The sequence below is a fragment of the Cygnus olor genome, chromosome 1 (assembly GCF_009769625.2).
Source record: "Cygnus olor isolate bCygOlo1 chromosome 1, bCygOlo1.pri.v2, whole genome shotgun sequence".
NCBI classification, from domain to species: Eukaryota; Metazoa; Chordata; class Aves; order Anseriformes; family Anatidae; genus Cygnus; species Cygnus olor.
Window position 1 is genome coordinate 43,462,462 of NC_049169.1, and position 26,553 is coordinate 43,489,014.

Below are 26,553 nucleotides of genomic sequence, written 5' to 3' on the forward strand. Positions count from 1 at the left end.
AGCCCCACAGCTGGGGGTCCCTGGGGGAGAGGTGTGGGGAAAGGGGGGAGGGGGGGTCCCCAGTCCCGGTGGGCGTCAGGGCATCGCCCTTAGGGAGCTGAGACCCCCACGGGGGGAATGAGGGATGGGGGAAGCAGGTGAACCCCCAAAACCGCGTCCTTCCCAGATCCGGGATGATTTTGGGCTCCGCAAGCAGCGTGCCCCCATCGTCAGTCCCCTCGGCCAGCGCCTCGCCCCAGAAGGGAGGGATTTGCTTTCCCTGCTCTGCGCCCATGGTGCAGCCCGGGATGAGTGTGGCCAGGGCGAGGGACATGCACAGGGCCTCTCATGCCCTCCAGCATCCTGCCCCGGGGCTCCCTGTGCCCCCAGCATCGCCGTTGTCTCCTCGGGCAAACCACCCGCGTGGCCCAGAGCTGGGAGGAGGTTTGGAAACATCGCTGGAAAGATGCAGCCGGAGCTTGGGCCGCCTCTGATGGGTCCCGAGTGCCGCAAGCAAACGAGAGAGACCCATTTTGCAAGGTAGCTCTGAGCCTCCAGAGCTTCCCGAAGAGATAAAAAGCCAGCGAGGCGGCAGAAAGCCGCGCATCGCCGAACGCCGCGCTCCCACCAGCCCTCGGGGGGCTCTCGGGTTGGAGGCACCAGCGGTGGGAAGTTGCAGGCACGGGGGCTGTTAGCGCTAACGGCCCCCGCCAGCGCCTGCCTTGACAGAAGCCGTGCAAGCAAAGTTTGCTGGCTGCCCAGGTAATGGCAGAAAGCGTTTCTGGGCGATTGCTCGCGACGTGCATGCGAGCAGAGCCCCCCCCCCCAGGGGCCGGTAGGCTTATCAGGCTGGTAGCAGGCTGAGCGAGAAACTGGCCAAAATTGGGGATTTTGTAGGGAAATGGTTGCCTGGAATGACCTGGGAGAAAGGGAATATTTCTTTTCTGCGGGGAGGAACGCTCACAGAGCGTGAAACAGGCGCTTAAAGGGTATCTCGGTGCCTGTGCAGCCAGGCTAGGAGCGGGAGGGCAGCGTGCGGGCAGGAGCCGCAGGAAATTCAGGTCGGCGGGGACCCCTAGGGAAAACCCAAAGGACGTGCTCGCGGTGTCCGCCGGCACTTGTGGGGATGCGGCTCTGGGAGAGGAGCTCCAGCAGGCTCTGGCCACGAGCCTCGGGGGCTGTGGGGGAAACAGTCCCCCCGGTGACGATGCCACCCGGACCACGGAGCCGCGTCTGCATGCCTGCAGAGATGCGATACGGCGGATAAACACCGAGTGGGGAGGGGTGCGATAAGCAGATTGTTTCTGGCAGGGCACGGCGGTTCTGAGGAGATGTCGCCGCTCCGTCGCGGCCCCAAATCCCCGCCAGCCACGGGGGTGCCACCGAGGCAGAGTCTAGGCCGAGGAGGGAGAAGAGGAGGAGGAGGAGGAGGAGGAGGAGGAGGAGGAGGAGGAGGAGGAGGAGGAGGGAAGGTGCTCTTTTCACCAGCACTGCCAAAGCCAGGGGAGCACCCTTGGGTGCCGGGGGGCTTGTCCACAGCCTGGGGACTGCCCACAGTAGGACGCAGTGCCACGCACCAGCAGTGGCTTTTGGCACCTGGAGCTCAGCAGCCGAAGCCCGCCGCCCTCTGGGGCTGGGAAGCTGTCGGAAAGATCCCACGGCACGCGCTGCCAAGCGGCCCCCTTCTGGGGACAGAGCTGGGGACACGTCAGGGGACATCAGATGTGCCAGGGGGGCACAGGGACGTGGTGGCAGAGCCCCTGGCCGCCCCGCTCCCAGCCCGGCACGCACAGAGGTTTTATTCCCTTGCCTGTGCTCGGTGCTGTGGCTGGAAAATGGCCTGCCAGAGAAGCCGTGCATCGTAATGGCCTATATAAAACACAGGAGCATATGTGCATTTACCATTAAGATTATAATTGCAAACATTCAAAAGTTGAGATTTGCAAGCTCCCAGCTTCCCAAAGGCGGCTGCAGCCGAACCCAAACGACATCCAGAGCGTTGAGGAGAAAATGTGTTCAAAGCGAGAGCTTTGTTGTCGTTGTTGTTGTTAAATTGATGCGGTGCTTGCTGCAGAGGGACTCTGCATGTAGGACTAACCCCGGATGCCTTGCTGGTGATGCCTACCTCAGTGAACGGGGTGGGAGCAGCCCCGTCCCTCCCTGCCAGCACCAATCCCCACATCTATCCCAACGGGAACCCCTCCGCTTTCCCCCGTAACGCAACTTCCCCGCATTTTGGGGCCGGCAGCAGCAGAGCTCACATTTTCGGGGGGGGATGGTTTCGAGGCTCGGCCTGCGGGAGGAGGCCATATGGCCGGGAACAGCGGCGTGCCGTCCCCGCGGCAGCCCGGCAGAGCATCCAGCTCCTCGGCAAGGGCGGCCGTGCCAAGCGGCCCCGGCCGGCAGCCAGCGCGGCGGGACGCCCCCGCGCAGAGCCGTGCCCCTCCTCGTCCCCGGGCACTGGGCACGAGGGGACAGGGGTGGGCTTGTCCCCCACCTCGTGCAGGGTGCCCTCCGAAATGGGGTGGGCAGCAGGCACCCGGCTCGGGTGGCTCGGTTTTGGGGTGGCTGGTGCCGAACGCTGTTGTGCTGTGTTACGCCTGCTCCACAGCCGCGCTGGCAGGTGATGCAAACCTCATCCCCTCCCCAAAATGCCCCGCTGGGGGCACTCGCATAGATGTGGTTGTCCCACTGCCCCTATCCCCCCTGTGCTGCCCTGATGTGCGGCACCTCCGTAACACCGCCGGGCTTTTAATGAGAAGTTAATTGGAGCTGACGCTGCCCGACCGGAGCACGGCTCTCCTGGGCCTGCGGGTCCGTGGCAGCGCCATGAGGTGTGAGGGGAGGGACGGTCAGAGCTGCGGGTAAATATGCTCCGAGACAGGGGCTGCAGCGTCTTTATTCCCTCTTGACCCATTTAAAGCAAGCGTCGGTGACTAAGGGAGCTGGCGGGAGGATAAAAATACCTCCCACACGCTCCCTGTGAGGCCGGGGATGGAAATAGGGGTGCCGTCACCTCTCCGGGGACTGCCTGGGGTCATTGTTTTGCAGTCCCAAAGATCGAGCCCGTGCTGGTGGGCTCAGGACAACACCAACGCTTTGCAAGCACAGTGCTGGCATCCTGCAACTGCTCCTGGCTCCCTGCCACACCAAACCCAGAGGTTTGGGGTCTCCTGCCCCATCCCACCCAGCCAAACCCCATTTCCAGGGGTGGGGGAGGTTTACAAAGCAGTGAGCAAAGAAGTCTCTCCTGCCCACAGACCCAAATCTCTCAGTTTTCACTCGCTTTGGAGAAGAAAGGGGTGAAACCTGGGCAGGTGGCGGTAGGAGGCTGCGTTTAGAGGGAGAGGTTTTTGGGAGCGCGTCGGGTGCCTGCTGCTTGCAGGGCATGTGGGGAGCTCACCCCCGGGCATCCCAACGCTGCTGTCCCTGAAGGACCCAAATATCCACCTGGGCTCTGCGGGGCGATGCCTTGATGCCTGCCAGGGTGTAATTCAGCCGCCTGGGGCACCGGTGTTGTGGGGAGAGCAGCGTACGCCGAAACTGGCAGTCCTGCTTACTAAATCTGCAATTCCAGCGCCGGCTGTATTTTCGTCTTTCTAATAATAAGTGCGAATACAGTGGGGATGAATCACAGGCTGCAGGCTGCAGGTTTTGCCCCCCCCTTTGCTGCGAATCCGTCCTGGGGGGGAGCGGAGCTGGTGGGGGCAGGGGCTGGGACGCAGAGGGGACACATCGGGGACACATCGGGGACACAGAGGGGATGCTGTCCCAGGCCAGCACCAACCTCCCCCGGCCGTGTCCATCCCGTCCAGGAGCCGAGTCCCCTCACGCTCCCATTTCCACCCGTGTTTCGGTGTGCCACAGCAACATTTCAATCCCAAGGGACTCCTGGAGCATCCCCGCAGCGCCGCTGCCGTGCCCCTGCCCCGTGGCTGTTTGCACCCTGGGGTCTTGGTACCTCTGCACCCCGACTGCTCCCAGTCCAAAACACGCGAGCGGCCCCCGCGCGGCTGGTCACTGCTGGCTTTGCCTGCTGGGAACCGCTTGCTTTGTTGCAAGGACCTTTTGCAAATGTTAATGCTTTCCTTTCGCTGGAGAGCTCTGCGGATGATCTGCCAGAACGGATTTCACACGCTTCTCCTAAAATTATGCCCTTTGCTTTCCCGGCGCTGGAGACGAAGCGGAGCCCGGCGTGCCGGCGGCATGCGAGGAGCGCGGCTCGCTGCTGCACGGGCGGCAGAGCGGGGCTGAGCCCTGGCCGGGTGGGCTCTCCTGGAGCCCACCGCTGCTTGCACACAGTCCCTGCAGCACCTGCAGTCACCTCCCGCATTGCCAACCCCGCCGGGAGCAGGACGGGGATGTACCTGGTGGGCACTGGCTGCCCCCGTGCTCTGCACCTCCGTGGGGACCCCTGGTGCATGTCCCACATCCCCGGGGGGCTGCCCTCGCTCTGTCTGGGCTGGGGGTGATTCCTGACCCCCAAGACGTGTGTGTGGATGTGTGTTACAGGGAGCTTGCCGTTACCCCTGCAGCCACCCTGAGCTGTAAATGAGGACATTCAGGGTTTGCCCTCCCCCGGCAGGAGCCCCCCCACGTATTCATATCGGGAAGTGCAGTGGAGGGATCCAGACCCAGCCCTGTCCTCCCCGGCAGTGAGCAGCTACTTGCAAATATCGTGGCTGTGGTTAGAGCTGATTTAATACATCTTAAATGACTCATTGGGGAATTTTTTTTTTTATTTTTTTTTTTTTGTTAGTAACTCGCGGTGTCACTACAGGGCACGAAGTTTGCTTCGCTGAGTTTGTTTCCCTGCTTCTTGGCAGAGATAAGTAAGTGAGGAGCCGGAGAGTGAACGAGAAGCCCACGGAGGACGTCACCAGGGAGCACGGCGAGCAGCGTGCCTCACCTTCCTCCCATCCCAGCACACTTGGGAGGGAAGCACCCGCAGCTCTCCTCCATTGCCTCCTCCATTGATGATCCTGGGCGACCAGTGGTGCTGACAGGGGACTGGTGACAACGATCCCCCAGCGGACACCCCTGGGGATGCTCCTCGCGTCCCACCGGCCGCAGAAGCCGAGCCTCCCAGCTAGGGAAAACAGCGCTAAAAAAAAAAAGGAAACTTACCCGAGTTTATCAGCAGAGCTGCATTTAAAGCACCTGCTATAAAATTTCCCCGACTTCACGGAGCAGTGCACAGCCTGGTGATTCCCACCGCCGGTACCATTGTTGTCAAAGAATAAGAATTACAATATTTCTGGCGGAGGAGGGAGGCGTCCCTCTACGTGTCGCCGCCGCTGTGAGCTCCTATTTGAATTGCTAAACCCGGCTCGGTCTCGGCCGCAGCTTTTGCTTGCAGGTGCCTTCATGCTGGAGCTTCACCCGTCGGGGGAGCGGGGAGGGGGGTCAGGAAAGGACGGGGGAACCTCCCGAAAAAATCCCACGCGCTCTTCTTCCCCGTCCCCTGCTTGCACAGTGCGTGGGGTACGGGCTGAGAGCGTCGTGCCTTGGCCCCCGGCACCCTGTGGGGTTTTTCCCCGGGGTGCCCCGGCCCCGCAGCCCAGCTGTGCTCTGTCCCCGCTCCCTCCTGTGCGGGTGCCGCCGCCTGCCATCGATCCGGGCCCAGAATAGCTCCCGCCAGCAGCCGGCCGACGCCGCAGCCGCCACGGGAAGGGCACGGCGATGTCCCCCTCCTCGCCCCGCAGCCCCCCGCGGCTGGCGGCGGCGCTGGGTGTGCTGGAGGTGAGGGAGAAGGGAAATAGGGTAACGCCGGTGGAAGAGGGAGGATGCAAGGGAGGGGCTGTGAGAGGTGCTGCTGGCACCGGCTGCCCCACCGGAGGGGCTGGAGGACTTTGGGCAGCTGCTGGAGGCAGATTCTCTTCTGCTCCTCACCACTTCTGCCCCGCTTCCAGTTCGATTTCCATTCCCACTGCCACTCCGCTTTCACTCCACTTCTACTTCCACTCCATTTCCAGTCCCATTTCCATTTCCATTCCACTTATATTTCCATTTCCACTTCTATTTTCACTTCCACTTCCATTCCCATTCCCATTTATTCTCCATTTCCATTTCCATCCACTCCCACTATCCCCTGAGACCCCCCCAAGATGTGCTGGGGCTGCAGCATCGCTTTGTCACCCCCATCTCCCACCCAGCCCTGCCAGTGTGCACCAAGGAGCCAGGATCTGGCCCCTCCCGTGCGCACCTCTCTCTCCCGACCTGAGGTGGCTTTTCTCTGGGCTGCTTTTCCTGCCGAGAAGAACTCCCCAGGCTGCTGGGGGCACTTCTGCACGGTTTTGTCCTGTGGGGAACAGTGCACTAGGAGTCGGAATGAAAAGAGGTAGCTTGGGGCTTTTTCTTTTCATTTTTTTTTCTTTCCCTGGGCACAGCCTTGGGGATGCATGCGGAGAACCAGAGCTTCTCTGGAGCCGTGTCTGAGGACCTGACCCATGCTCCGTGCCCACTGGCACAGCCCTGGAAGCCACAAGCCTTCGGAGATGAGATGAGATGAAATTCTTGCAGACCTCCCCCCCGTGTGTCCCCTGGCTGCACCCAGTGGCATTAGGGGCGGGTGGCATGGCCCAGGGGAGCCCCCAGAACCAGTGAGGAAGGAGCTGGGGTGAAGGGTTTGGAGGGGCTGGATCCAGGGGGTGACCCACTCTGTGCAGTGGGTACCCCGTTTCAGCATCTCCCTGGGTGCCCTTTTGGAAGCCACGTGGGACCAAAGCGATCCTGACACCGAGTAAAGGAAATGGAGGCTGATTTAAGTTGAGTGTTTTTTGTGTGTGTTGGCTGTTTTTTGTTTTTTGTTTTTAATTCTTTCCTTAAGTGCGAACACCATCTGGCTCCCCGAACTCCGTCAGCGCTTCCAGTCCCGAGGCGGCTTTGCTCTTCCTAATTACTGTCATTACGCGGTGGGGTAGTGATTAGGGACGGATGCTGATGAGCGGCGTCAGGAAGGCCGCGTCCCCCCGACAGACTCGGCCCACAGACCCGGGCAGCCTCTTCTCCTCAGCCACTTCGGGGAAGAGCGGAAAACAGACGGGGGGGCCTTTTCCAGCTGGGGACCTTTGCGTTTGGTTGGAAGGGGCATTTCGTTATCCAGCGGGGGCAGGGGGAGGCCGGGGGGCAGGAGGGCAGCCAGCAATGACCTCTGAGGCGGGTGGGAGAACGCAGAACTCCCCCGTGGGGTGGCACTGCCACCAGGTGGCTGTCACCCCGAGGTGACACCGGCAGCCCTTCAGGCACCCATGTGTGTCCTCTGGGGCTCCCCACACCACCCCACTGCTGGTGGGGAGCACAACCACTGAGCGCCCAGCCGGCAGGAGCTTTGGGGGGCTGAGGGCAGGGGTACGTCGAGCTGGGGCAGCTGCACCCACGGGTGAACGAGCAGGAGACGAAACCTGCTGGGGCTTTCCCCAGACTTTCCCCCCACACTGCTCGCTCTGAAATCCTGGGTCCCCCCCACGGCAGGTGAGGCCCGGCCTTGGCAGCCTTTCAAGGAACCAAGGCAGGAGGCCGGGAGGCCAGAGGGAAACCCAGCCTCTGCCCCATGGGGGAAGCGAGAAACTGCCATGGGAAGGCACCGGGGGCTGCAGGAGGGCTCCCAGGAGAGGGGCTCCGCTTTATGCTCTTGTTTCTCTCCTTTCCCTGGGCTGTCCCGAGAAGCAGATGCATCGTGATGCACCTGAAGAAGTAAGAGCAGGAGCCCCCACCTCAGCAGGAAGAGTTTTTTTGTTTTTTTTTCAGCAGGATTTTTACATGGTTTCCTTTTCCAAACCACCACATTGGTGTGGGGTGGATGCCGCATACACAGGGCTCAGCAGTGAAAACAGGAATGGGATGCGCGACAGTCCCACTCCCGCCGCCTCCCCGTCCCGTTCTCCGTGAAGCAGGTTGCTCTGCCTCCCACGAGCACGCCCTCTGCCTGTGCCAAAACGTCCCCAGCCAGGCACGGGCTGGTTGCCAAAGCGCTTAGGTTTGTTTGTTCCCCAAACCAGGCGTGCAAAGGTTGCATCCCCCAGTGACGGGGACGCATCGTGTCTTGAACTGCGTTGGGCATTAGCCGGATCAAGGCTCAGCCCAGCCGGTGCTTTTAGATTTGGGAGAGGACTTGTGGTGAAAAATTTGGTCCCTCGTGCCCTGCGGCAGCTCCTGTGGTTCCCCTGATGGGGTGAAGGCAGTGAAACCAGCTCCAGCTCCAGGCCAGGAGAGAAGGGGGGCATCACCCTCTAACGGCACGTGGTCCTGCACCCCAGAAGAGCCAACATTACCCGGCACAGTCACTGGTCAATCCCACTATGGTCTGCAGACCTATGTGGTCCACTGGGTGAGCACGGCAATGTCCTCCAACATCTGAATACCACGGTAGAGAGGAGAGCACTCCAGGTGGGGCGTGATGCTGGCTCCAGCCCTGATCCATTGATGGTGACATCGGGTGCCAGAACCGGTGGTGGATTGGGAGCAAAGCTGGAATCATTGAATGGAGCTCATCCCGCACTAATGACTTCATTTCCAAATCTTCTTGTACAGGCAAGCCACCGGCATGTGTGTGAACAAGGCCATCGACGGAGAGCTGCCTTGGACCGGCGCTGCTGGTCAATTCTCGCGCGCAGCAACCCCCCGGAGACACGCACATAAATTAAGTCATCCCTCCTACGCTCACATCACTCCCTGCCTGGTTCTGTGCAGCATGGAAACATCCATCACTGTGAGTCCTGTCACCACGAGTGACATGCGGTATTTTTGCAGCCACCGTGAGCTGAAGCAATGGTTGTCTGGGGCCATCATGACAAGCTCCTGCGGCCAGCGCTCCTCTCGACCAGCAGTCTCCATTGCCTGCCCCTGGTCCTCGCTGACTTCAGTCACCGTAGCTTGGAGCAAAGACAGATTTCCCCATCCTCCTTCCCTCACTCCCTGCTCGGAAAGGCGAACTCGCTTCCCATCCCCAGGGCACCCAGATGCAGAGGGGGGGGGTCCCACCACTGCCCGCGGGTGCCTGCTGCCACACAAGAGCACCCCGAGGGAGTGGGGACCTGGGTGTCACCGCGAGCAGGAGATAGGAAGGCAGGACTGTGCATGGAGAAGATGCTGGATGAGCTTTGCTCAATTTGGCCCCAAGACTCATTTTATTGAGGTCAGGAGCAAAAAATTGAGATAATGGCGATGGGATTTCATCCTAACATACCCCTGCTTCCCCCCTTTCTGGTCATCCAGTCCTGTGTCCCTACAAATCCCCCCACCAGCAGCAGACCCATCCGGGCTCCCCAGTTCACCCACACCTGCACTATGGCAGCCTGGCAGAAGGCAGAGCAGTCCCCGCGATGCTCCCTCCTCACTGGCCACATCCCTGCCTCCTCCAGACAGCACCACTACGCCATGGCAGCTATCAGTAACTCGGCATAGATCCTTAGACTTCCTCTGGCAATTACAGGCATGGAATCCACAAAAATGGCAAAGTGGCAAAAGTGACAAATGGCAAAGCCCAGTTCTGCTGCAGCTCAGGTCCACGCAAGGCCTTGCCCGCCTGGGGAAGGGCTCTGGCTGGCTGCAGGGGGCAGCCGGAGAGCCCCAGCCCCGTTTCCCATCCGTCACGGTCTCTCCTCGCCCATGCAGTCCTGGGTGGTTTTGGTGGTGACCAAGGCGGTGGCGCCCAGCTCAGTGGCCGGCAGCGGGAAGCCGTGGCCGTGCTCCTCGTGGTGGGGCCAGGTGGCGGCCAGCAGCACCACGTCGCGCTCGACATCGCCCTGGCAGCACGGCCGCCGCTTTGCACTGTCCCTCCCAGGCGGCCCCGGCGCCTTCAGGCCTCCGTTGAGGTGAGGGCAGGGGCCCCACGCCGGGCCGACCTCCCCCTCCGGAGCAGCGAAGTCCGGGTAACCAGGGCTGGGCAGGGGGCCGGTTTCACCCAGGCTTTCTGAGAGAAGGGCAAGAGAAGGGGTTAGGACAGAGATCTCCTCCCTATTTCTCCTTAAATGCCGCTTCGTAGTGCTTTTTTCCCCCCCCCAGAGCGTAATTGGGGAAGCGCAGCTGCGCACTTGCACCTCGAGTCTCCCGTGAGCCCATGCTGGCGGTGAGCAACCGGCCCGGCCGCTTCCCTCTTAAAAATAGACTTGTTTACAGCAGCACGCGGCCCTGTGCTGCCCCACGCTGGATTTCTCCCTCCCCTTTCATTTCTGACATTGTTGCCGGGTGTCCCCCGTGAGGCACCATGGCCTCACCCCCTGGAAATGCCCTGTGGGGAGAGGCACGACCCCGTCCCTCGCCCCATCTTGGGTGCCTTTGGGGACACCCCTGCGAGATGCTCAGTGCCCTGGGATCTCACTGATGGGGGCTGGCTCCAACACCATCACCCCTTTGGGGTGGCAGCGTCACGCACGTGTAGGAGGGTGCTGGGAACTCCGAGCAGGGTGCTCAGTGTGGGACCCCATTCGCGTGGCTCCTGCCATGTGCGGAGTCCTTCACACATTGCCTTCTGGTAGCAGGGCAGAGGACCAGACTTTGGTGCACCCCACTGACGAGCTGGGACATGAGTGGGACAGTGTCATCTGAGATGACACAGGGCCAGCAGGGACCTGCTTTGGGGAGCTGGGGACTGGGACAGAGTGAGCACGAAGTTTCCTACCTTTGGCCTCCTGCTCCGTCTTCCTACTCTTCCTCCTCTGCTTCCTCGCCTTGCAGGCCAAGAGGCCGCAGAGGGCGGCCAGAACCAGGAGGAGCACCACCAGCGTGGGGACCCCAAAGATCAGGAGGGTGCTGGGCAGGTCCACGGAGGGCAGGGTGGGCGGCGGGGCCGAGGTGGACGCCACGTGGACGGGCTCTGCTGTGGTGCGAAACGCCGGCGGGGTCAGGAGGGAGAGAGCTGGGGTGAGGGGCAGAGGGTGGTGGCGTTACCCACCAGGCCTCCTGGTCTCCGGATTTGGTGGTGGAGAGAGAAGGAGCGGGACCTTCATCGCTGTCCACCTCCTAGCCCCATCACCACCACCATCCGCAGGAGAAGGTTCCCTCCAGCCCAACCCCAGGGTGTCCTCCAACCCCTTTGCCCGCCACCGCCCAGCCCCGGCCGCCCTTACTTGCGTTGTCCTTGAAGAGGTCGGAGCACCTCACGCAGAACCTGGTCAGGGGGTCAAAGCACTGCGAGGGGAGGCAGGAGGCGATGGCGTCTGCTTTTCCCAACGAGGACATGGCCGAGTGCTCCCGCATGGCGCAGCGCAGAGCGGCTGCCCGAGTGTGAAATCGCCGAGCCCCGGGGCGGGTGGCAGAGGGAGATGCAGTCTGTCGAGCCGCCTCGGCTCCCTTGGGGCTCCGGTCGCTGCGCTTCCCCCGGGGCGGATCTTCGCTGGGGAGGAGGAGGGTGCACACTGAAGCCCTACCCCTGGCCGCCCGTGCAATGCACTGTCCAAGAAGCCCTCTCCTCCAAAACACGCTGCCAAAATCCCTGCGGCCTCTGGTGCGCCTCCTAGTCCCAGCCGTATGCTGCCCCCAGCCCCTGCAGCTCCCTTGCCTGCGAGAAAAGCCCCTCACCGGGGTGGGCTGCGCCTCTCTGAAATCTACCCCAGCCTCCGGCATCGGGGTATTTGCTGGTCTCCCCTTGGTGAAGCCTGTGTGTGGTGGTTTTATCCGTGGTGGGCCCTGTGTCCACGTGAGTGTGGGGCAGAAATCACAGGCTCAGGTGGTGCGGTTCACTCCAGGACTGACACAAAAAGGCCGAACTTGCTCACTGCATCCCGTGCTAGACCCTTGGCACGGAGCCTCCAAGCCCTTTGGCACCATGTCCTGTTCCTCAGGGGTTCAGAGCTGGTCCTGCTCTCAGTGACTGCCCAGGGCATGAACAAAGCCTGTCCCACCAGGCAGGTCGTGTCCCATACCCTTGGAGGGGACTAAATACTCTGTGAAGGGCCTTGGGTTTTCCTAATCTTGAGCAGGAGAGATTTCCTGCCACCACATGTATGTCAAATCCTGGCGACTGGGATCTGAAGCAGATAAGCGATTGATTTCAGCACTGCAGGTGGCTCTGCTCCATCCTTACTAAACAAGCACCACGTCCCCCTTTCCTTCACCCCACGGGAAGGAGAGGGACCCTTGTGGCCACTTTGCAGGCCTGCTCCCACTGAAGGAAGCGCCACAGCCGCCTGCCCTGTCAAGTCCCTCACCTCGCTGCAGCCTGTGGGTTCCTCCCAGCGTGGCCACGGCGCTCAGGGCATCTCGTCTGGGCGAGTGAAAGTCATGACCAAAACCAGTCGCTGCCCACCAGCACAGCGATTTCACTTCCCCTTATGCCACCGCTGGGCCCGGCCACTGCCTTGCTCGCCCTTGCACGCGCGCACGTGTGCGTGCACGGCCGTGCCGCTCCGCTCCTCCGTTCTCCTCCGAGGAGCGTGGCCCCAGCCGCGGTGACTCAGTTCTTCCACCTCGGCCTTACTCAAATGAAAACTCCCCAAGCATGCAGAGCGCTTCTCTCTCTCTTGCTTCGAGGCCGCAAGTGCCAGGCGCAGCGATGAACTCGGCACCCTCTGCCTCGCTGCTGCTGCAGGCACCCACAGGAGCTGCTTCACTGCCTCGCCGCATGAACCGCCAGGGCTTGTGCCTCCTGTGAGGTATTTTTCCTGTGAAGTGGTAAAATTGGCTGTGCCCTTCTGGTTTCCAGGGGGCTGAGGGTGTTCAGAGCACACAGCTGATTCCCCGCTGGTGTCTGGGGGACCTGTGGGCATTTAGGGCCAGCACCCGAGAGGCAGCTTGGTAGTGTGGGGAGCTCTCTGCAGCTCCTTCCTGCTCCCTTCCCGCCCCGTCTGCTCCCACCCGGGCCAGGGAGATGATGTTTGAACTCACACATAGCAGGGCTTACTCATGGAGAAAATCACCGCTGACTTTCCCGGCAGCGCTCACGTGTGACCAGCGCGCCCAGGGCTCCCCGCACCGGCCCCCACTGCCTCCCGCACCTCCGCCTCTCTGGCCCCCGTAGCAGCATCGCTTTTGGAGTAGGAAAAGTTGAGGCTCAGCGGCTGGTTAGTGTTATGGAGTGCTCACATCTAAAGGCTGAATACGCTTGATAATAGCACAAATGCATAATTAAAGAGCAGGAAAAATGACTCACTGGATAAGGAAATGCGCTTTTCGTATCTTCTCTGCAAACGAAAGCCCCAGGAGCTTGGGAGCCTAGCTAACCAAATGGTTTTATTAAACAAATAAACCAGCAAAAAATATCAAAAAAGCGATTTAGGCGTTATGCCTCAATACTGGAGCCAGAGAATGCTCAATCCCTGCCGCCACCTGCCCCAGACATGCAGGAGGGGGGCTGCCCATGGCCGGGATCGTCCCGCCAGCCCCACGGAGAGCCCACGAGCAGCACGGGCAGCACGCACAGCCCAGGGAGCAATGGCAGGCCTTTGTCCCACACGTGGGGAACGGGTCCCACATGTGGGGAATGGGTCCCACGTGAGCGGTTCCTCCAGCCTCACGGTGGGTGAAGTGACTCACACGTGCGAGCAGCGCTGGCTGCATCAGAAAATATCCACCGAAAGTTCACCTTGTGCTTGTGTGTGCCGGAAACCCAAAGACGTGTTGATCGCAGAGGCTGCTAGGTGTTTATCTGGCAGACCCGGCAACTTCGGGACGAACCTCTAACACGATGCACCAGGCAACCCTAAGCAATGAAAACTGTGCTCTGGGGAGGTTTGGGCTGGAGCCGACCCCGCAGCAGCTCTGCACAGACGGGGAGGGGGCCCCAGAGCCAGACCCACCGAGGGTCACGTTTGCCCTTCATCCTTGCCCCAGCAGCGAGGGGCACGGAGCTGGTCTGGAAGCCAAAGCTGAGCTAAGCAGCCCAGATTGAATTTTGCATAGCACTTACTTGTGGCCAGCTACCTGCGGGAGTTTCAAGCTCACACACGGGAAGAGTTCGGTGAATACATTTGACTAGCAGATCACCCTGGGAAAATAAGCGTGCTCCCACAAATGATTCCAAACCAGAAGAAATGATGTTTGCCCAGGGAACTGATTTGCTGGCAGGGTGCATCAGGGTCCCGCCACACATGGACACTTATCTTTGGGTAGGTACAAGGATGGCCTCCCAGACCCCTGCCAGCATCTTTGGTTTTGGCTGCTGCCCCGTCACCCGTGAGCTGCTGAGCCGGCGCAGCACGGCGGCATTGGCTGCGGGCTGCAGGACGGTCAGATGCCAAACTCAAGCTGGTTTCAGCCCCACAGCGCTGCCATGAGCTGCTGCGCTGCGAGAGGAGAGAGCCGCACGTGTTTGGGCATGAGCCCGGGATGAGAGGCAGGGAAGCGAGCGGCCGCCGCACTGAAACGGGCCCCGCAGCAGCGAGCTTGTCACCGCCGCACGGCCGGCCGCGAGGCTCCAGCTGACAGCATCCCCTCTCCTCCCTCTCCAGATAGCAGCACCAGTGCCCGGCTGCCTTTCATGGTTCTGCGCTCGTATCTTGTGCTCCCCACCCGAGCCAGTACCCCCAGCAACACAGGGATCAATTGCCACAGGGTGTGGGCTTATAAGAACCATGCAGCCATACAGCATCCTCCCCCCTCCTCCCAAAATGCAGAGGATGAGGACAGATACAGCTTTTTAGCCCTCTAATCATCTTGTCTCTGAGCTAGATAACCAGGACTGTAAATCCCTGGTGATAATCGCAGACACCATGCCTGCAAGCTCTCCCCCGGACCATTCATTTCGCTTGATGATGCTTTAAAGAGACATCTAATGAGGATAATCTGATTCAAATCCCCTCTGCTTTTGGGTAAGCAGAGCAATTTAGTCCCCCTCAAACTCCTTCTTCCCCCATGGCTCTCTTTATTTCCCCTTCTCATATGAATCACTCTGGGGTTTCCTTTGCTCTTTGCATTACTATTTTGATTCTTTGATATGACCACCGCAATCAGCATTCACTCTGTTTAGAACCTAATTAGCATGAAATCAGATTCACTTTTTACTCACATCCTCCTGGCACTACGATGCTGGCCAGTGCTTCGGCTCTCACTTAGGGTGCAGGAACATCGCAGCTTGCTTACGAACCTCCCTCCTTACCTGATTAGATCAGAAGCACTCAGAGGAGAGCCGCACGCTCAGCCCGGCAATCGAGCCGAGCTTTGGGAAGGGGGGAAGGTCTCAATCACGCTCAGCTTTCAGCGCAGAGCAGATGGCGAACGTACCGACTCTATAATTTATAGGACACCATCACTATGTATTAGTCCCATGCAGTGGCTGAGCTAAGCCAAACCGCGTGGGGAGCAGCCTGGCGCAGGTGAGAGCCCACGTGCAGCGGGGCTGGGGAAAGCGCGAGCCCAGAGCATGGGACGTGACGCCCCGGAGGGGTTACCCCGACCAGGACAAACGCTACGCAGCCCACCAACCCGTCTTCAAAGTAGGTCAGCATTATGCAACAGCTGCACACAAGCAGCTCCGCTCCGTTTCCCCGGGAGCAGAAAACAGGAGGGAGAACTGCTCAGGACGGGCACGTCAGGTTACAACATGGGAACCAGGGGATGGAAGAGATTAAGACAGAGCACCAGGTAGTAAAATTGCTCTCTGCAAAGCGAGGCGAAGGCTGCTGGTACACTCATACAAGGAAACGCCATGCTGTTCGCAGAGCTTCACCAGCTCTGAAGCCTTTGATCCGCTGCTCAGCACAGCAGCAAGAGGCCCCGAGTCGTGGGGAGGGCGAGGATTAGTTAGGCAACGCTGGCACATGGCTGCGAAGAGAGGTTCTCGGCTGCAGCAAGAGCCACAGGTAGTTACAGTCGGAGCCCAGCTGAACGCAGCGCGGGCTCCACATCTGTCAGCTCTGCGCGAGTTAGAAGAAGGAACAGGGCAGGGGAAAACAACCGTGTACGTTCGTGCTGGGGCGATGCCAACACTGCTGTGACATCGGGACAAGCAGCCAGCACAAAGGGTGGAGAGAGCTGTGAGCTGACTGCTGCCGATAACGAGTGTCTCACAGGTCCCCCAGCCTCAGTCAGTACCTGAGGGCATGGAAAGGAAAGGAAAATACACCAAATTGCCAAAAATCGGGGGGAGCCTCTGCGGTGTGTTCAACAATCTGGGCTTTTTAGGCATTGCCAGCGCTCACCACAACGCTTCTGCCTGGCTCCTGCACTCAAACCACCCGCCCTCGAGCGCGGTGCTTCAGCTCCCTGGGCACAGCTCACTGCGGCACGGAGGTGATAGTGGGAGGATGCGGACGACAGAGGACACAGCAGCCCCCGCACCACAGCGGGGGCCCTGTTTCCCAAGGGGAGGCGGCTTCTCGCTTTGTTTTCATCCTCACCCCACCTCAGTGCTCCTTCCTGTGACGTGCAGAGCCCCCGGGGCTCTCGTGCCCAGCCCGCAGCTGCACCTGGGCCGGCGGTGGGGAGGCGCACGTATGTAAAGCACGGGCTCCTTCACACACCGCTGACTTCCGCCTGCCAAGGACACGACGGGGCAGGGGGACATCCACAGCTCCTTCCAGGGCTGCTTGCAGGGCTAGACGTGTCACACAAGCCCCTCGCGATGTGGTGAGCCCGAGGAGGACCGCAGCACCGTGGCATGTGGCAGCTCCTCCTGCAGCCCGCGTGCCACGAGCCCGCGCTGCTCAGCTGTGGGGGCTTCTGGGCAAGTCCCATCGCCCCTTAAGTCCCCGCATCCCACCGCTCCGGCTCATCACATCCAAGCCGGCCCGAGGGGATCCATCCTGCTTAGCATTGCCGCGCCGTATTAATATTTAACGGTGAGAGAGAGCCAGAGACTTTGATTTCTCCCCCCCCAGCCAGCTCAAGGAGAACTCGGCTGCGCAGGGAATTTCAGTGCTTCAGAAGGTGGGTTTGCCCCAGTTCGCAACAAAACTCAGCCATGCTGCAAGGCCCTGTGAGAAGGAAAGGAGCCTGGTGTCAGCCTCTCCGCTGCAGGGGCAGGTGGCAAGGGGCAGACACGTCTGAGCTCAGGAGGGTCCCACCAAGCCCCCCTTTACCTTCCCCCAGAGCTGCAGCAAACACCAACCTCAGCTCATCAGGGGAGCACTGTTCTGGATTTGTAACCCCAAGGACACCAAAACACGGTGCCAATGTCAACTCACTCCCATCGTGGAGGACACGGCTCCTGCTTTACGGGCAGTGCCAGCAAGGCACAGTGACTTTTAACACACGTGCCCAGAGCCATGCAAGAAATCACATCCACGGAGGCAAAGTGAGCCCGGCGTTTCTGCTCCGGCTCTGGGCTGTGCCAGCCCTTGCTTTCTCTTGCATACAAATCACTTTCCCCAGCAGTGAAGGACAGCTGGTCACCGAACGGGTGGGAAACAGAGACCACTTGGCCTGCAGGGGACATGGCGGGGGGCCTGGGCCTGCCCAGGGAGACAGAAGAGCGGGGACATCCAGGTTCAGCCAGAGCAAATATTAGGGGTGGCCTTGAGTCTAGATCTCTACCACCAGTTTCAAGGCTTGAGGGCAGGCAAATCACCAGGGCTGGGTTTATCTCCGATGGCTGTTGCAGGACAGAGATCATTTACTCCAGGCCCCGTATCAGCACACGGGCTCTCCCCCTGACAGTACAGACCGGGCACACCACGTGTCTTGCTGCACCTAAAAGTTGGTCTGATTTAAGTGCCGGTGCTGCAAAGCCAGCAAGAAAAGCTTCTCTTGGAAAACCTGGGCTAACAGAGAGCTATAATCCAGACAGATAATGCTAACCATGCTGATTTGTGCTGAAATCTCTTAGCACCTCCATAAGCAGCTTGGCTAGCATGGTGAGGATACAAAATCTTGCTCCTGTGGGTCACGCTGCTGTAGCAGGAGGGCCCCCGTTAGTTTCACTCAGCTCCACCAGCTCAAAAGCACTGCTTCACCAAAGCTTACTTCAGTGCTACTGGTATAAGTCCTACTGTACTAATTAAACTGCTTTCACACTAATTTTGCTGATGCACAGCTGACAAACAAAAACATCCACAAATTGAAGTAGTCAAACCAGCAAAGCTGAGTACTTTTGCCAGAGAGAGAGGGGGATTTCTTTTAGTACATCTCCAAACAGATAGGGAACTGAGGCACAGAGAGATGAAGAGAAAAAAAACTCCAAAATATTTCTGTTAGTTTAGATTTTAGCCAGCTGGACAAGGTCTTTCATGATGTTCAAACACAACAGAACCCAAGTGACTAGCCTTAATTCAACTTCAGGCCCTCCATGTGCCTGATCACAGTCCAAACACTACTTTCACAAGACCTTTATCAAACATTAGCGCTGGCTACCCCATCTAGATGAAAGGTATCCTCAGCTGCCTCGTCTGCTCTGCTTTGTTATGTCCTGTCTAAACTAATAGCTGACAGTTCCTAGAGGTATTTACACAGTTGTAGCTGTAGCTTTAGATGTGTCCCAACTACTTTCGGTTGTAAAACATGATGGACCTGAGACACAGTGTCATAGTCTTAGATACGCTCCACTTCCCCTGCCAGTTCTATTAAAGACTTTTTCCTAAGAGTAAGAAAAATATTTGCCCCAAGGTGAAGCGAGATGTTGCTCTTAAGGAACTAGCTTTTATTTTGTACCAGCTAGGATTCAGCCACCTGTCGGCAGCACAAACAGCATCTTTCTCCTTTAGAAGTGGTAGGAGAAAAATTCTGTATCTAACACAGCAATGGAAAACAACCCACAAGGTTTGAAGGTGCTGGACAGTAGCACACCGGGGTTGCGTTCCGGGCGAACCAAAGAAAGTTTCATTTTCACCAGTTAAGAAAGCACAGCCAGAGAAATCACTCCTGAGGCTGATGCCAGTAGTTATCAGAGGCAACCGGAGCGTGGCCTAGGTGGCGGAAGTCTCCCTGCCCTACAGCAGTTGCAGAGGACACGAAAGACTCGTTCATTCTTCGTTCTGTGCCGCAGGCCTCCCCTCCCCTCCCCCAGGCTGCACCTGCACGTCGAGAGCGAATCGAAACCAGTCTATTCTGAACCACGGTCTCATTTTATTTTGAGGGACCCAAAGTGAGAGCGAGGCCGAGCCGGCACAGCCAACGGAGAAACCGGTCTTTCGGCGCCATTGCCCCTCTCCGGTGGCGCAGTCGTGGCAAGCAGTAGCAGCGGTGCAGCACTAGACTCCGTCCTTCCTACGTGGCCATGAGTGTTTGCACATCTTTCTCCGCTGGGTTTTAGCCAGAGTCCGGCCCTTTTGGACTCCGTAACACAGCTGACTGGTTCAGCTCCTTTGTTCCAGCTGACAACCAACGTTGCGTGTCCTCTGAGCAAGGAGACAGGCTTTGTGCCTTGCTGGGCTGTCTTTGCAAGGACTGCCAACACTCACAGCTGATGAAGCCCGCAGTGCTGCTTTCTGCTCACGGGCAGATGTCAGAAACAGGCTAAGCAAAACAGCACACGCAGCCAGAGCGCTGCACCTAGGGATGTTAAAGCAGACTAGCAGGGATTCAATAAATTATACCAAAGGGGAGCTTAGCAGATTCTCTCAAGACTTCATTTCTACCTGGCATGCAATTTTGGGTAAGCAACATCCCAGTATTTCAAGAAACACAATATTCTGGCAGGTAGTTCAATTCAGTTCACAGGAAGGATGATATTTGGAAAGCTTTTGCCACCACCACGTGGCCAAAACGGTGACTGCAGCCCAGCAAGTAACTGAACTGAACAACATGCAAAAAGCCAGCAAGGACCAGTTTCACTGCCAGGGCAAGCTGGGGGAACATGTTTGTAGGTTTTAGAGCCCATACCACACACCTAAACAAAGAACATACGAAGAGCTATTAAATATTATACATTTTATTAACTTAGAAATCAAAAAATCTGACAGTAAGAATAAGGCATGAGTTACTGCTGATGGGAACCTATTAGTTAAGGGACTATACTCAGTATAAGCCCAGTTTCCAAGCCGACACCGTATGTTTTCAGTATGCTGCTATAGTCCAGTTTGCTGTGTTTCATCTCTGGCTAGCCCCAGAGCACAGAGCCTCAGCCCTAAGGACGCTGGAGAGACAAGTGCAGTCCTGTAGCTCTCTGGAGCTCTTTACTTTGGGAAAAAGATCTGATATCCACTAGAAGCTGCATGTTTCTCCTTCAGTTGCATACCTGTCAGGGCTGTAATACAAAGTACTGCTACACTCTGAGTTACAACCCTCCTCATTTGTTGACTCGGAGGTTAGATCTCTCTGGAGAACTGCTCCTCGGTTTGCAGGGACTGACTTGCAGCAGAACAGTCCACAGCTGTCCAAATCACGTTATCCTGGGCTTAAGAGACAGTCTTTTTTCTCTAAAGATATAAAAGAAAGCTAAAGTGCTAGATTATCTTCTTTAGTCCCTTCCTTCCCAATTATGTATCAGGCACGGAAATGCTGAGCCCTTCACTGGGCAGATGCTCACACAGCTGGATCATTAACTGCCAACTGTAGTCTATCTAGAAGCTGCAGGACAGCCTTCCTCACCCTTTTATTCTCTTGGTGGGGAAACAAAATCTGGCACTGAGGTTTTGCATTAGTCCCAAGTACTGTATTCCAATTGCAAGGAAGCAGAAGCCTGCTGCCTCACCTCTAGTACTTTTGGTCTACTGGAACTAAGATATTCAACCATGACACACAGCATTTGGGATAGTGGGCTGTTATTTTTGATATTCTCTCGCTAAAACATGTAGCTCCTGGCCACTGGCAAATAGGCGAAATCTAAACTTCATCATGAAATGGGACTCAGATGTAGTAACAGTTAGGGATCCCCAATTCAAACTATCCTCCCTCCCCACCACCTATACCTTATCCACTCAACAGGAATCAAGCTTTTTTGACAGGCTAGCAACTATAAACAGCTCTGCATGAGTGCTTGTAATAAGTCAGGCAAGAAAGCTTCCTAAAGTGATTCCAACAACAGCAGCAGCTTGAATGCCTGGAAGTAAAGAAAAGTGATGAACCGGTACGAATTCTCACAACAAGAAGCTAGTCATCAGCAGAGCTCCTCATCAGCGAGCCAAAAGTCAGGGCAGAAACTCCTGGTACGTGACCAGCACAGATCTGTAACATCCGGAGAAGCCGCTGAGCGGTGGTAGCTTGTATCCTTTCCAACTGGAAACAAAACGGAGAAGTTATTTAATCAATATCAGAAAAAGAAAAGCACTGCTTAGCTGTGATAAAGAACTGTAACCAGAGCTAAGTATGGTTCAGAGCTGCTATATAAAGAGGACACCCATGAGATCCATTTACTCCCCAAACGTTAGAAGAGGTGCAGCGTTCTGCCAGCTGAAAACCCCAAGAAAGTTTCAAGTGCCCAAACTCACTAGTTCTGATTTGCTGACAAAGGGGAGGGGGGGCAAACAGAGGAACTGCCAAAGGCACAAATGTTATCTGCTGATAGGGAATCGGTCCCTGAGGATGGAATGATGCTTAAATGGAAAAGTAAGACGTGCCTCTGCTGAATGCCAAACTCTCCTGCCAGCTTTTTCCAGTTACCTGCTTGGTCTGAAGAGTAGCGTATCAGACTGCAAAACAGCCTGTGAAGCGACAAAGCCCAGATAACAGAAGCATTGTGAAAGAAAGAATAAGAATAAAAATAAAAATAAAAATCACAGAGCAAGGAGCTCAGGGGCTCCCAGGAAGAGAAAATGCTTCAAGGAACAAGAGTACCAAGGCTTTGCGTATCAGAGAAGTTTCTCATAAATGTAGACCAGGTTTTCTGAGGCTCTGAAGCGGCAGAGGAAGGTGCAGAAAATCGAGAAGACCCATATCAAGGACAGTCAGACTCCTGTACTTGTTGAACCTGCTCTGGTAAAAAGTCTGGTCTCTGATGCTACTTTTGTGTGACAATAGCATATGTAGATGTATTTATTGCTAATGTAACGGTGTTACTAAGGATCAGAGAGCAGTGGAATTTACAAATCCCTTCCGACACCAAACAGGCATCTTACCTCCAGCTCACATAACAGCACAGGACTGCAGTAGACGTCTCTCAGTTTCCAGATGGCATTCATCTCTATGCCGCAGTTATTCACCCTGCCAACTACGGAAAAAGTTTTTCTGCATTACTAGCCCCATAATCATCACTCAGTGAAGAAAAGTACTGAGAAATTCTGCGTCTGCAAAATGATCCACAGCTAATTTTGAGGGCATCGTAGAAGGTAAGGCACCAGTGAGCAGTACAAACAGAATGGTGCAAGATGTGCGGTGGAATTAGCACAGAAGTCTTTCATAATATCGACAGCAGGAACGGTATCGCCACATTACTGGGTGCTGTAATGTTAGCATTTGGGATAAGGGACCCGTCAGCACACTATCAGCAGGAGCAGAACCTTCCACTCGTTAATCAGAAGCCCTCCTGGGGTATCGCAGGGTGTTCATTTCTCCAAGGACTTCCCTCCATCAGGAGAGCCATACCACAAGGCAACACTAAGGTTCTTCCTCACCCCCAAATTAGGCCTCCTGACCCCCAAATCCCAGGGACACAGCACCTCTGTTCCGACACCGAGCAGGATGGGATGGCCCCTCCAGCTCCCCCGAGCTGAAGCAGGGAAGTGATGCAGGAAGCATCCTCTCCACTCAGGAGACAGAGGGAAATATTAGAGACACAATGGGGCCAGACAGCACACAGCAGGGATACCAGTCTTGTATTAAAACTACACTTAATAGTTTAGTAGCTCATCCATTTAGGTTCATTTTATTACCACAGGATCATATGCTCCTTGCTGCTACTTGAGACTACCATTAAGACTGATCTGCAAGAGCAGACAGAACAGACTTCTGCAGTGGCACAGAAAAAAAAAATTAATAACACAATTCATATTCAGGAGCGACGGACAGACAAGAGAGGCCTGATTGGCAAAATCAAAATGTAGAGGTCAAGTGAGCACGAAAGAATAGAACCATATTTTAGCTAAGAAAACAAGAACAGGTAGATGAGCTCAGATTTAACTTAAACAAAGCTTTGATAAAGCCACTGGCCGCCGTTGTTTTGTTTCAAATTTAGCCACTGCCTTGTTTTAAGGAAAGCAATAGTGAGCTGTGCTGCTCAGAGAGGGAGAGGGCAGATGCCTTACGTACCCCCGGTGACAAGGAAGCATACTTTGCCCAGGAAGAAGCTGGCATCCACATAAGCTAGCGAAGCTTCAACATTCTTCAGGCTGTCAGAAAAGCACAGACAATCCAGTTGGACAGGGAGGTAAAACCAGCACAGCACAAGGACAAAGGGAGTAACGTTCAGAAGCGCAGCTGGAAAACCAACGATGTTAACATCTGCCCACCTGAGAGCCGGGAGAACCACGCTTTATGTTAAAAGCATGGCATCAGAGACCTCTGAAATACCCACAGCTGTTTAATAATCCATAAAATATCTCTTCTACCCGAGACTCAACAGTAAGACTTTGGCTTGAACAGTGCCCTCCAAGGTTTGTGGACACTAAGCATCCAAACTCGTTAACATCCAACCAGACTTCAGTACTACTTAGGCTCTTTCAGCAAAGGCAACCCACACATTTCTGCAGCACCATCTGTGCTGTAAGGATGCAGCTGGGCCTGTCATTTTGGTAAATGAGAGTCCAGGATCATCAGTCAAAAGTTAAGTAAGTAAGAAAATGCTGACTTCTGTGCCCAAGCAAGTCTTTACTTACGGCCTGGGAACACAAAAATGATTTCTACAAAGATGAGCATGAGATGGGAGAGAGATCAATCCCTGCAGACCTTTATTTTCTGCCTGGGGACTTGTGCAGTGCTGCTGCCATTTGGCCAGTGGCGTGGGAACACAGGCACAGCACGGGCTGGTTATTAGGTAGCCCTGCCCAGCACGTTTTAGCTGCCAACATATTACAGAACTTTAAAATTAGATAGAAATGATGGCGGGGCTGTACAGACAGCATCTTTCCAAAGCTCAGTTCAGATCACCCCCTGTCCAGGAAGAAATTCTGCCTGCTCTGCTACAGCACATGATGCACATCACTAGGCAGAGCAGTTCAATCCTAGTCCACTGCTAGAGGAAAAAAAAACACTACATGCATCACCGAGCTCTTCTACCGCAACAAGTCTTGGGTTTAAAATCCCACGATTCTGACAAAATAAATAAACAAATAAATAAATAAGTAGATTTAGTCATCAATCCACGAAGGAATATCAGCTTCCCCTCTCAAATTTTTGCCCTCCTTTTACCTGTACTTGCTCTTGATGTCGATAATAAATACGATCAGATCTATCCTGGGCCGAAGGTGATCCCTCTCTGCAGGCAAGGGGAGGGATGTTGCAAGGTGGCTGAAAGATAACGAAATTTGCCAGGTTAACCAAATAGTTTGGCAAGGGAGCGTCCACACAACCACAACCACATCGCCATTGCTGTTCACCATATAGCATAGTTAGCTGGCTTCCCGCTAACTTGGAGTTCTTAGGCACCGAGGAGACACAGTGATTCTTTAAAGTTAGATTCTCATCTCTTAAGCCTATTCATAGCTTCTGGCAGCCATGGACTTGCTAATCTCAGATATTTATAATGGGAGGTTAACAGAGCGTAACAAAACTCAGAAAAAGTCTCCCCCCAGAGGCATGTGACAGCCAGCGTATTTCCTTGTTACCAGACCTTTCTAACAAAGTGAGCCCCAGCGCTTTACCTGTGTCTTTTGCTAGACAGTTACAGTTAAAGTGTGTCAACGCTTGCACGTGCACAGCCAGTTTAGGTGCCCTCCTACACAGCAATGACACCGCCATACACCTGTGGGAAGAATTATGGGGTTTGGTGTCTTTTCCACTGGGGGTGTGTGTAAAAAAGGGCATCTGTAGCGCGTGTCTGGGCTTTCCACAGGGAAGAAAGTTGTCAATAACATGTTTTTGGAAGACCGCCCAAAATATAGATTGGAAAGACTGAAATTCTGGGATTTTTGTTCTTTTCCCAACCCGCTTCGTCTCTGGAAGCCAAAAGAGACGCGCTGCTTTGGGTCTTCTTGGAAGGTATTGCTTCTAGCGATTAATCTTAAGGATTTTGGCTTTCCCCAGCGGCCACAGACTACAGTGAACGCTTCCTTCTGTCATGGATATGTGGCTTGTAGCTCGGCCTGCCAGTCTGTGAATAAAGGTGCTTTGTTTCGGGTGAGCGAGGAAGGTACCAGCGGACAGAAACCTTCTGAAACCAAGGGAAGCCACAAGCAAGATATGCTCTAACACCAACATGCTTAGAAATTTAAGAAGAAGCTGTGGCGAAGCGAAAGTACCAGATTTCATTGTCTGAAGAGGAAAAAAGCTGCACGGTTTGGATTTCTATATTTAAACCAACATCACCAGATGATGTCAGGAGCCTTCAGACATGCGAAGGCTTTTTTTTTTTTTTTTTTTTTCCCCAGCAGGAAGAGACGCAGAAACCTGCGATTCCTCTCCCAGGCAGGCCTGCCAGATGAGACGCATTCCTTTGCGAGGCGCGTAACCCCAAAACACCCCCAAAACTGCGCAGGGCCACTTCTCCCGCTGCGCTACGTGAGCTTTTCCGTCCCGGCTCCTGCGCTCTCTGAAGCGCCCGGGGGCAGCCACCCAGTTCGGGCACCGCGGGGCTCAGCAGAGGCTGGGGGATAAGCAGCGAGAGGCGGGCGGTTACCGTAGGGCGGCTACGAGCACTCACATGCTGATCTTGAACTCCTTCCGCTCCCGCAGGACGGCCTCCGCCAGCCGCTGCTGCGCGCTCCCGTCCGCGCCCACCAGCTGCGGGCGGCAGGCGGCGCGCTCAGGGACGGCCCCGCCCACCGCCCCCGCCCCCGCCCCGAGGGGGGCGCGGCCTTCGTTTGCATACGGCCGCGGCGCGGCCTATCGCGGCGGCGGGGGGGCGTGGCCATCGGGGCGGGGGCGTGGCCATCGGGCGGGGGCGTGGCCATCGGGGCGTGGCGTGGCCATCGGGGCGGGGGCGTGGCCATCGGGGCGGGGGCGTGGCCATCGGGGCGGGGGCGTGGCCATCGGGGCGGGGCGTGGCCATCGGGGCGGGGGCGTGGCCAGCGCGACCGTTGGCGCTGTTGGGGGGGGGGGGGGGGCAGGGACGGGAGTGGCGGCGGGGCTGGGGTGGGGATTGGGACGGGGATTAGGATTGGGGTTGGGATTGGGGATTCGGGGTCGGGGACTGGGGACCGGGGCAGCCCTACCAGCAAGGCGGCGGAGTTGAGCGCCGGCAGCTTGTCGAAGGGCCGCACCGCCGCCATCCCCGCGCCGCCGTTCGAAAGCCGCCGCGCGCCCCGCCCCCGCGGTGACGTCGCCCGCGGGGGCGTGGCCTCGCGCTGGGGGCGTGGCCTCGGTCGGGGGCGGGGCTTCGGTGGCCACGCACGTGCGGCGGGCACGGGGCTGCGCGGGCTGTGCCCCCTGCCCCGCATGGCCCTGGGGGGGGGGCTCGGGTGGCGCAGGGGGGGCTCCGCCGGCCCCGCAGCCCCTCGTAACCCCCTGCAGGGGGCTGGGCAGGGGGGCCGGCCGGGCCACGGCTGGGAGTCCGGTCGATTTTTGGGTAACGCTTCTGGGTCACGGCGAAGATTTCCCTGTGTACGCAATAAATAAACAGATAAATAGATAAATAAATAGATAAATAAACAAATAGATAGATAGATAGATAAATAAATAGATAAATAAATAGAAAAATGAATAGATAAATAAATAGAACTGGGTTGTCCCCAT

The 26,553-nt window shown here is 56.8% G+C and overlaps 2 protein-coding genes across 4 annotated transcripts; both read right to left on the reverse strand.

Moving 5' to 3' along the window:
- Positions 1 to 9,084: 9,084 nt before the first annotated feature.
- TNFRSF13C (TNF receptor superfamily member 13C) lies at positions 9,085 to 12,487 on the reverse strand. Of its 3 annotated transcripts, none has more exons than XM_040554520.1 (3): positions 11,049 to 12,487; positions 10,601 to 10,837; positions 9,085 to 9,892 (listed from the first exon to the last, which is right to left on the reverse strand). In XM_040554520.1, the coding sequence occupies exons 1-3, from the start codon at positions 11,542 to 11,544 to the stop codon at positions 9,570 to 9,572; spliced, it is 1,056 nt and encodes a 351-aa protein (XP_040410454.1). In that variant the 5' UTR covers positions 11,545 to 12,487; the 3' UTR covers positions 9,085 to 9,569. The 3 variants fall into 3 exon arrangements, with proteins under 3 accessions (XP_040410454.1, XP_040410466.1, XP_040410461.1); XM_040554532.1 differs by having other exon boundaries at positions 10,601 to 10,795; positions 11,049 to 12,482; XM_040554527.1 differs by having other exon boundaries at positions 10,601 to 10,798; positions 11,049 to 12,389.
- Positions 12,488 to 19,704: 7,217 nt separating this feature from the next.
- Positions 19,705 to 26,146, reverse strand: CENPM (centromere protein M). The gene is made up of 6 exons (XM_040554545.1): positions 26,034 to 26,146; positions 25,523 to 25,602; positions 24,073 to 24,171; positions 22,975 to 23,054; positions 21,846 to 21,937; positions 19,705 to 21,006 (listed from the first exon to the last, which is right to left on the reverse strand). The coding sequence occupies exons 1-6, from the start codon at positions 26,088 to 26,090 to the stop codon at positions 20,881 to 20,883; spliced, it is 534 nt and encodes a 177-aa protein (XP_040410479.1). The 5' UTR covers positions 26,091 to 26,146; the 3' UTR covers positions 19,705 to 20,880.
- Between the last annotated feature and the right edge of the window lie 407 nt (positions 26,147 to 26,553).

Coding starts and splice junctions, on each gene's coding strand:
- TNFRSF13C (XM_040554520.1), bottom strand. CDS start 11,544: ATGCCGGAGGCTGGGGTAGATTTCAGAGAGGCGCAGCCCACCCCGGTG. Junction 10,838..11,048: donor CCTCTTCAAGGACAACGCAA/GTAAGGGCGGCC, acceptor CCCTCACCCCAG/CTCTCTCCCTCCTGACCCCG. Junction 9,893..10,600: donor GACGGAGCAGGAGGCCAAAG/GTAGGAAACTTC, acceptor CCCTTCTCTCAG/AAAGCCTGGGTGAAACCGGC.
- CENPM (XM_040554545.1), bottom strand. CDS start 26,090: ATGGCGGCGGTGCGGCCCTTCGACAAGCTGCCGGCGCTCAACTCCGCC. Junction 23,055..24,072: donor GACATCAAGAGCAAGTACAG/GTAAAAGGAGGG, acceptor CTTTTCTGACAG/CCTGAAGAATGTTGAAGCTT. Junction 21,938..22,974: donor ATGCTTCCTTGTCACCGGGG/GTACGTAAGGCA, acceptor CTTTTTCCGTAG/TTGGCAGGGTGAATAACTGC.